The sequence below is a fragment of the Salvia hispanica genome, chromosome 3 (genome assembly GCF_023119035.1).
Source record: "Salvia hispanica cultivar TCC Black 2014 chromosome 3, UniMelb_Shisp_WGS_1.0, whole genome shotgun sequence".
NCBI classification, from domain to species: Eukaryota; Viridiplantae; Streptophyta; class Magnoliopsida; order Lamiales; family Lamiaceae; genus Salvia; species Salvia hispanica.
In genome coordinates this window covers 13,061,007-13,071,798 of record NC_062967.1, presented here as the reverse complement: position 1 = coordinate 13,071,798, position 10,792 = coordinate 13,061,007, and the positions used below count along the sequence as shown (strand labels likewise).

The following is a 10,792-nucleotide window of genomic DNA, read 5'->3' as shown; positions in this document are numbered from 1 at the left end:
GACGAACATGACGAGCGTCGACCATCCAAAATATGAAGATCAAGATGGGCCTCTCGTACGGACGCTCCTCCTTCTTAGTTTTTTAAATCCTTGTTTTTTATGGTTTTTTATTTGTAATTTTTTTTTTCTCGTTGTATTATATTTTCCAATTATTAATACAACGACGAATTGTTCATTTATAAATCTATTTATTAAACATATTTGTAGGGAAAATTAAATAATATTAAAAATGATGATGTAAAAATGAAATGTTGAGTTAGGGAGAAATAAGGGAGAAACCATTGGAGCAGTTGGCTAAAAGTTGGCTAAAAACTGGGGATAAATTTTAGTGCTGATGTGGCGCTGATGTGGCAGGAGTTAGGGAGAAATAAGGAAGACCATTGGGAGTGCTCTCATACTCAATTTTCTGTTAATGCACTAAACATTCAATTTTAAATTTGTGTTCGAAACAACGTAGCGGGACACATTGATTCATTATTTTAGCACAACAACAACGGTAACAAAACAACAAAGAAACAACGTAGTACAAGTGGAATGTATATGAAAAACAACACAAATACGAGAATCAGAGCCCAAGAGAGAAGGGGAAACCCATCCCCTTAATAACTCTAACTGCCGAGAAAATTCCCGATCGTAAACGGTTCCACATCCTTCAGTACCTGAAACCCATTCCAGTTAAGAGCAAATTTCCCCTTCCACTTAGACCAACCAGGAGGATGTATCACACCACTGATTTCAGTCTGCATCACGACGGTCCTCGAGTACTCCCCCCACGCCCAGCCGAGGTAAGTCGTAAATTTTCCCTCGGCGTCTAGCTCGGCGGTGATGCGGCATTTCTGGATGACGATGCCGGTGTTCTGGTTGAGGAGCTCGCGGCCCTGGGCGGTGATCTTGTTTTTCAGGCCGGAATTGGGGGGCCGGGCCTGGATGTCGCAGTCGAGGAAGAAGGCGGCCGCGTTCCCAAAGATGAAGTAGACGGTGCCGCTGATGGTGCACTTTTTGTAGAACTGGCGGAGGGAGTGGACGTAGAGGGTGTTCTGGTAGCCGATCATGTGGCAGTTGTAGAAGACGGCACGGTCTGCGTTCACGCGGAGGGCGACGGCTTGTAGCTTCGATGGCCCGGCCGTGTTTTTGAATGTGATGTCAAGGGCAATAAAACCGTCTCCGGCAACCCCTGTGTTCACCAAAAATAGTCTTTTATGGGGGTGTTCGCTGTGCAAGATTGGAAACGAAGTTAAATTTGTAGTGCGTTTGCATCATGAGATTCAACCCCACAACTCATTTCTAGACGGATAATCATGGGATAATTAGTCATAGCTAACCCCCCTATGACTAAAATAATCTCACAACTCAATCCTTGACCGGATGGAGTATTAATTACTCCCTCCGTCCCCCATTAAGAGTCACACTTTTCCATTTCGGTCCGTCCTCAATTAAGAGTCACACTTCATTTTTACCACAAATAGTAAGTAGGTCTCACATTCCACTAACTCAATTCACTCACATTTTATTATAAAACCAATATAAAAAAATGGGTCCCACATTCCACTAACTTTTTCAACCAACTTTTCTTTACATTTCTTAAAACCCGTGCCTGGTCAAAGAGTGACTCCTGATAGGGGACGGAGGGAGTAATTAACTTTATCATTCATGTTAATATGGAGATTTTGCATTATTACTCAATAATTTTGATTTTGATTGAATAATAAGAATCGACATGGTAAAAAATTGTAACAGTGGTTGTTTTCTCACTCTTTTTTGGATAAAACTTACTGTTGCCCGGTTGAAAGTGTTGAGTTAGTACTTACTAGTACTATATAAAATCTCGTGCATATTTAATAGGATGGGGAGTACTTAGTTTATAGCAAGGCTCAAGAAAGACAACTGACCTACGGTGGCAGAACTGAAGGAGGTGTCGCCGTCGACGACGTTCTTGCTGGCGATGATAAAAGTTTTGTCGTAGCCATCTCCGACGAACGTCAAGTTCGTCAGCTCCATGGGTATCACCACGTTCTCCATATATTCTCCCTCCTTTATCCAAATCACATACCTCTTACCACTCTTCTTCGGCGCGTCCTCCTTCGCCTTCGCCACCGCCTCCGACACTGTCTGGTAATCCCCACCTTTCTTCGCCACCGTCAAGTCCGGCACCACCTTCCCCGCCGGATCCTGCAGCAGCTTCCTATCATCGATAGACAGCCACTCCGGCCACTCCTCCCCCATCCCACTCTTCACCGGCTGATCCTTGAGCTCTTTAAACGTTTCATCGGCCTTCGACATCAAGTATTTGGCTTTTCTGTACAGGTTACTCAGGAAGGTTTTGAGGATTTTCGCCTGGATCAGCTTGTCGGCTTCGCTGTGGGAGAAGCCGTCGATGCAGGTGAACACGTTGGTCTGGGCGGCGCTGAGGAGGTTGTAGAGTTCCATCTTGTGGGCGGCGTCCGGGGACTCTGAGTACTTGTTGAGAATGTCCTCGCTGTCCCCGATCTGTTTGGCCGTGTTGTAAATCATCACCCTGCAGTCGTGAAAGGCGCTCTCATCGCGGCGCGTCAGCGACTTCTGCTGCCTCTGCACAATTTCCAATCTCTCGATGGCCACTTTTATTGTTTCGGAGGAGAAGGTTTTTAAGGACTTTTTCAGCTCAGAGATCCCATTTATTTTGAATGCGCTAGCCTGGAACGCCGCAGCCGAAGTGGAGAGGCAGAGGTCAGGGGACCGTGTGGCGGCGCAGGAAGACCTCACCGCAGCAGAGGCGGGTGCATATTCGCCTCTGCTGTGGTGTTTGTGGCTGTGGGCAGCGGCGGCGCCGTCGACTAGTAAAGATAGGAATGCGACGATGATCAGGAATTTTAGATTGTTTTTGTTGTGTGTATCTGGTTTCATTTTCTCCATGGATGGTGGTAGGATTTGTGAAGAGAGTCACAGTTTTAGACTCTTATATAGAAATCAGTAATCCTACACGACCGGGTTTACGGATTACATCGAAAGTTTCCAAACGGATGATAGGATTACTCGTGACCTCAAGATCATCACAGCTCTGCATCGTCAACTGTACTATACTCCGTTGGTAGCTCATTTCTAATTTTAATAAAAAAACCAACATACTTCTTACTCCCTCCGTCCCCTATTAAGAGTCACACTTTTCCATTTCGGTCCGTCCCCAATTAAGAGTCACACTTCACTTTTACCATAAATGGTAAGTAGGTCCCACAATCCACTAACTCAATTCACTCACATTTTATTATAAAACCAATATAAAAAATGGGTCCCACATTCCACTAACTTTTTCAAACTAACTTTTCTTTACATTTCTTAAAACCCGTGCTCGGTCAAAGTGTGACTCCTAATGGGGGACGGAGGGAGTACATCACAACCTAGTTGATGCATCGCTTGCAAGATTTAATAAATTGAAATTAAAAAGTTTAGCTTGAGAAAAGAGAGAGGATAATTTAAAAAAAAAAAAAAACGAAATGAAGCAAATAGCTTAGGACCACTTTAGATAAAATATAATGCGAGTAGCTTGAGACGGAAGAAGTATTTACTCTCTTATTTTTATTATCTCTTAGAGCATTTTCGGTGGCGCCCTTCCCCCTAGGACTTCCCATAAAAACTTCCTGCCACGTCATCATTAGGACTTCCCATTCCACTGCCACATCACTAGGACTTCCCACTCCACTGCCACATCACTAGGACTTCCCACTAGGACATCCACTAGGACTTCCCGCAATAAAATTAAAATTCACAATTATTCAATTTAAGGATTTAAAATTTACGGAATTAAAATGTCGACACGGAATACGGGAAAATTTGAATACTTCATTAAAAAAATTACATAATACTTAAAAAAATTACATAATTTAAAAAAAAATTACAAAATACTTAAAAATTAAATAATCATAAAAAGTCGAGAAATACAACCCTCGGCCCTCACTCCTCCTCGTCCTCGTCCTCGTCCTCGTCCCCGTCGCCCGTGCCGCTGCCGCCTCTGACGTCCCCGCCCCCAATCTCGACGCCATAATCATCAATGGGTGGCATTCCTAAATCGCGCCGACATGCATCGATCACATCCTTGCACATCCTTTTGTACACAGGATCGTGCGTGCTAAACCACGTATTCATGCTCTGCATCAAGGTCTTCGTTAGCTGCGGGCGGGCGAGACGGTCGTTTACATCTGGGCCTTCAAGGGCCTCCAATTCGACCTCGTAGGACCCGCTGCGGCTGCCCCTCGCCATCCGCTGCGCAGCCTTTTGCCCCATCGGACGACGACGGCGGCGAGAGTCTGATCGTGGTAGCGGGGACACTTCCTCGGCTTCGGGGAGCTCGTGCGAACTAGCACTGCTGCTGTACTCACTGGAAGAGTTGATCTTCATCCGCTTCCAGCCCGAGTCGACACCCGCACAAAACTTTTGCGAATCCCTGATCACGAGAAAGGCATCCCATTGGTCAAACTCTTTGAACTTCAATTCTTTGTCGGGGTACTGGGACAAGGCCCGATTCTTCACATCCTTCTCAGACATGCCGATGGTTGGCATGCGCAGGTTGTTTTGGTAGAGGCCGGCAAAACGACTGAGCTTAAGCCTCAACCGATCCCACTGTTTCCAACATTGCTCGGGAGTGCGAGGCTTCGCCCCAGCCAGTTTGAGTGTGAGGTATGCATCACTAATGCGATGCCACAATCGGTCAATATACTGGTTCGCCCTGACATAGGGATCCTCGACTACACCGACCCAGGCCTTCGCAAGCGCGGCGTTTTTCCACACGGTCCAGATCGACCTCTTGTCACCCTCCTCCTCCTCCTCCTCTGCCCCCGTTTGCGAGGAAGAGCTCGGGGCTCGCCAGTTGCCCTTGCCCCTACCCCCGCCCCTGGCATTGCCCTTGCCTTTGCCCCTGCCCCTTGCAGCAGGCTCCGCCTCATCGGGAGTCTCACGGATCGGCGATAACCCCAAGTCCTCAAAAGAGAAAGTCTCGATGCCAACGTACTGAGTGTCCGGAACAGTACTAGGGGAATCATCGGCCAACAAATCTATATATGGGCGATAGACAGATTCCATAGGTGTCTGAGGGCTCATTTGCTGCATCGACCCACCCATCCTCGACATATTTGGCGTCATACTCCTCATCCTCGCCATATTTGGCGGCATACTCCCCATCCCCGCTGCCCCAGGCATCATCCCACCCATCCCTGCCATATTTGGCGGGGAACCGCCCATCCCCGCCATATTTGGCGGCATACCGCCCGCTGCCCCGGGCATCATCCCACCCATCTGACTCATCCAATTATACATATTGTAGAACATTTGGAGAGTAATCCCCGCCATCCCTGCCATTTGGGTATTCATCCCCGCATTAAAGTTTTCCTCCGTTCCGGCGGGAAACGTGGGTGTGTTTCCTCCGCTCGTGGTGGGGGAGTTCCTATTGTACTCCATTTCCTCCGTTCTAGTAGAAATGAAACTTGTAGATTTTAGAGAGAGAAACTTGTCAAAACAAGTGGTGTGAATGAAATGAAGTTCAACGAGTCGTATTTATAGAGTTTTTTTTTAAAAAAATAAATAAATAAAAATAAAAATAAAAATAAAAACTCGGACGTCCGAGCCCATCCGACGGGCGCACGGGACGGGCGTGTCCTACCTTTTCGTTCACAGCGGCGGACGTCCGGTCGGACTTCTGCGACGTCCTACCACGACGTCCACCGTTGGAGATGCTCTTATAATTTACTCACTCTCATGCTTTATTTTTTTTCTTCTCTCTCTTTTCTAGCTTAAAAAATATTTTTTTATATATCTTAGGCTAAAAATATGGGGAGTTTGATTATTCGTTGCATATATAAAGATATGTGGTCATGGTATGTTTTAATATAATTACAAATGGCCAGCGAAGCAATGATGACGTACTATAATAATCGTCATATGGAATAGGGACGTTATATTCCCTCGAATAATATCTAAATCCAAAATTTGATATACATATTTACGGAGGATAGTGTGATAAATTGAAACTCATACATTGTACAAACTCTAAACTACGATTTGGATCGTTGAAAAATATCAATAGATGATAAAATAGTAGCAACAGAAAATGTCAACACAATATCAACACAGTATCAATCGTTGATATTATGTTGACATTTTTTGTTGCGACTATTTTGTCATCTGTTGATATTTCCTAATGGTCCAAATCATAGTTTAAAGTTTGTACAATATTTAAAGTTTGCATTTGATTACATTCCTATTTAGGGAATACTATTACTTAAATATTGCCACTAGTGATAATTTGTATAAAAAAAATCCATCAAATTTCGAAGATCAACTGATCTTGAATCTAAACCTACTATTCTACTATGCGTAAAATTTGACTTAGATATTGTGTTAGATTGTCCCTTGTATTTTCGACGAATGATTGTTGGCAAAAGAGGTTTTTGTATTAATATATTTTATTTTAACGGAGTCTTCTACATGTTTTAGGTTTTTTATCAATATACTTTATTTTATTATCCTCCCTTGATTCTGAAAAAATAAGAACATTTGAAATAACACGAGATGTAATGCATAATTAGTAAAGTAAGAGAGATGAGAAGAATGATAGTTAAAATAATATTAGTGGATAGTGAAACCACATTATTATTAGTGTTAAATGGTTGAGCCAAGCGGTATGAGTTGTAAATAAATTGATATATATGTAATCAGTTTGAGAGAACTTTCTATAAATAGAAATGAGATATTTTTAGTGGAACGGACGAAAAAGAAAAAAGTGTATATGGCTTATAATATTTTATAAAATTAGAAAGTGCATATTCTTATGGACGAACTACAAAGAAAAAAGAATGCATACTTTTATGAGCAAGAGGAAGTATTGAATACTCTCTTTGTTTGTTGACTAATTTTCCCTTTTAGTCTTTCTATAAAAGTTATTGATTTTCATTTAAAAAAAATATTAATATTTACTTTTTTTATATTTTATTATCTCTTTTTGTAATTCTCTTTATTATTACATATTTTACTTTTTCTTTAATACTCTATTTTATTCTTTCATTTATTTTATTCAATTACCACTTAACTCCATAAAAAATCGTTTGTTTAAATTCCATGCCAAAGAAATCATTCACTTGTATGATTATCCGTTGCATATATATAGATATGTGATTTTAATATGTTTTAGGGTCCATATAGCCATATAAATAGGTCTCTCTTTTTCCATTGACTAATTTTTAAAGTGATTGATTTTCATTTCAAAAAAATATTAATATTTACTTTTTTTATACTTTATTTAATTCTCTTTATTATTTCTCAAATTTTACTTTTTATTTAATACTCTATTTTCTTCTTTCATTTACTTTATTCGATTACCATTTTAATTAACTCCATAAAAAAATGTTTGTTTAAATTTACTTTATTCGATTACCACTTTAATTAACTCCATAAAAAAATGTTTGTTTAAATTCCATGCCATAGAAATCATTCACTTGTATGATTATTCGTTGCATATATATAGATATGTGGTTTTAATATGTTTTAATATAATTACAAATGGCCAGCGAAGTAATAATGACATAATAATCGTCGTTATTGTACAGGGACCATATACCTTTTTTGAATAATATCTGGAGATAAAATTTGATATAAATATATACGAATAAATATTGTCACTAGTTATAATTTGTACTCCATAAAATTCCATCAAATTTCGATGATCAACTGATCTTGAATCTAAACCTACTAATCAACTGACTTTGTTATTGTGTTGACTGTTGATCATATGCCTTTTATGAACGAAAGGTTATTAGCAAACCACGTAAAGAGGTTATTGCATTAGATTCTTATACAACATATTAAAACATTTTAATTTAAGATGTTTTTTAGTTGAATCTTTATTTACTAGACTTCATAATTTAGTTAATTTTTATCTTAATTAAATTATTATTTTTTTCTTATTTATTTTAAAATTAATACAATTGCAACAACGACTTAATAAATCAATAAATTTTTTATTTATTCGATGATTTTTGAGTCAATATTGCATATGAATAAATATCAAGATATATACGAGAAAAAACAATAGTCTCTCCATCTTTATAATTTTGTCACCATTTGATTCGGCACAAGTAATAAGCAATGTAACAGAAAGTTGGTTGAAAAATTTATTGGAATATAAGTTCTATTTTTTATATTAGTTTTATTTATAATAAAATGTGAGTGAGAATGAGTTAGTGGAACGTGGGTTCACTACCGAGTGAGTAATAATTTACCTAGCACAAGAAAGTTAATTAAAATCAGAAGTCAGTTAAATAAAAATTCAAAAAAATTAAAAATAAAAATCATATATCAAAATATATATTATTTATAAGAATTTAATTAAACAAAACAAAAAATTTTAAAAGATCTTAATGAAATAAAAGGTATTTATACAGTAACTTCTATTTTAACATTATTATTTATACCAATTGTTGTGTGGATATATATAGTTCCGATACAATTGTTAAATAGTGTATGATTATGAATGTATGATTACTTGTTTTATAATTTTCTTAAATGATTTTCCCCTCATCACTTACCAGCTCAATCATTCAACAAAATAAATAGTATTAGTAAATCATAAAGATGATGTCATAAATTATACTCCAGAAACAAGATTATAATTAAGTTTGACTCAACCTCTTGAGGGCCATTTTTTTTTTATCATTTCCCCCTTTTTATCAATTATCATACATGTTTTTTTATTGAAATCATTATTAAACCCTGACATATGGCTATCTAATCTAAATATGGAGCTGTTTTCATTTTTTTCCCATTCATTCTGTCTTGAAATGTTGTTATGTTTTAGCATCAGAAAAATGTTAAACATAAATACTAGTCCTTGTCATAAAAAGACTAATTAGGTTTAGATTCAAGATCAGCTGATCTTCGAAATTTGATGGAATTTTATGGAGTACAAATTATAACTAGTGACAATATTTAATTGTATTCGTATATATTTATATCAAATTTTGGCTCCATTAGCCGGCGCCGGACCAGTATTCTTCTTGGCCGCCACTGTAATGTGACTGTGTGAACAATGATGGACTCAGAAAATTCAAATCGTGGGGTCGAAAAATAATTAATAAATATAATTATTATATTAGTAAAATTTAAATATTGCATTATTTTTGTTTGGCAAGGTAATTAATAAATGCGAGTAACATATTTTCAAAAATATAATAAACACATCAAAAACTTTATAAAATTTAGTTGTTTAGACTGTTATATTTTTTTTAATGTTTCTTGTATCATTTATATTATGAAAATATGTTTTTACTAACTGTCTAAGTTTTAATACTATTTAGTTTTATTTGTAATTTTACAAATATTATTATTATTTGCAAATACTAATTAAAATTGAACTCAAAATCAAATCAAATCAAATTAATAATCATACTAATTTAGTAGTAATTGACAATTTTAAAAATATTTTACACGAATTTACACTAATCAAGTAATCCACATATTATCTTATTACACTTGAACAAAGAAATAAAATTACGCCGCATTAATCAATACTTTCTAATAGGAGTGTGCATTCTTTCCCTTTTAGTTCGTCACATAATGATATATATTTTCTAATTTTAAAAACTATTTTCTTTCTAACGAGATGAGACATATTTATATAGTCATATGCACTCTTTTCCTTTTCGTCCGTCCCACTAAAAATATATCATTTCTATTTATAGAAAGTTCTCCAAAACTGATTACACATATACATCAATTTATTACAAACCTATCGCTAGGCTTCAGCATAAAATACTAATAATAATGTGGTTTCAATATCCGCTAATAGGAATCCTATTCTAATGCTTTTAGCACCCTAATCCAAAATCAAGACTAAATCTCCACTCTTGGATTTTAAAATGAGTGGATGAGATTAAAGATCACAAAATCTCAATAAATAGTAGACAAAATATCAACAAAAGGGTAATACCGTCATTATGTTATCATATGATAATTTTCGTGAGTGTTTTTTTATATCAACATTGTGTATTATAAATATCAACAATATGACATTAGAATATCAACACAAGGACAAGAAAATATCAACACATTTTTATTGAGATTGAACATGCATAATATTGAGATTTTGCCTACAATATATTGAGATTTTTTGTTGCATTTGTTGAAAATAGCTGCTTATCAACATGTACGAAAATTGAAATATAATTTATCAAATTTCATCACCCGAACATCGTCGGAACATATGCAATTGAAATCTCGTTGGAATCCTTATTAAATTATCTTTAATTTGATATATTTTTTGCGAAAAAATAATTTAAATTGAGAAAGTTACGTAAATTTAAAGATTTGAGATGATTTTGAGGAGAGAGAAAGTAGTTAGTTATAATTACTACATATAGGATTTGACATTAATACCCTTTTAATTTAATTAATAATTATTTAAATTTACAATATATTACACTTGACATTATATTAACCACAAGATCTTCTAATCTAATGGTTGAAAATTGGTCTCAATTTGGGATTGGTAATTAGTTAGCAATTGATTACATCCCAATATTTTAACTATCATTCTCATCATCTCTCTTACTTTATCAGTTATGCATTATCTATTGTATCATCCCAAATGCCTTTCTTTTTTTTTTGAAATTAGGGGAGTATAATAAAATAATGAATATTAATACAAAATCTAATAATATGTAGAAGATTCCATTAAGTATTGCCTTTCTTTTTTTTTGGAAATTAGGGGAGTATAATAAAATAATGTATATTAATACAAAAATCTAATAATATGTAGAAGATTCCATTAAAA

General features: G+C 36.4%; 1 protein-coding gene across 1 annotated transcript; it reads right to left on the bottom strand.

The window, feature by feature from the left end:
- Positions 1-454: 454 nt before the first annotated feature.
- Positions 455-2,918, bottom strand: LOC125217032 (pectinesterase-like). The gene is made up of 2 exons (XM_048118856.1): positions 1,890-2,918; positions 455-1,174 (listed from the first exon to the last, which is right to left on the bottom strand). Exons 1-2 carry the CDS (start codon positions 2,890-2,892, stop codon positions 609-611), a joined length of 1,569 nt encoding a protein of 522 aa, XP_047974813.1. The 5' UTR covers positions 2,893-2,918; the 3' UTR covers positions 455-608.
- Positions 2,919-10,792: the final 7,874 nt, after the last annotated feature.

Coding starts and splice junctions, on each gene's coding strand:
- LOC125217032 (XM_048118856.1), bottom strand. CDS start 2,892: ATGGAGAAAATGAAACCAGATACACACAACAAAAACAATCTAAAATTC. Junction 1,175..1,889: donor CTTCAGTTCTGCCACCGTAG/GTCAGTTGTCTT, acceptor TGGTGAACACAG/GGGTTGCCGGAGACGGTTTT.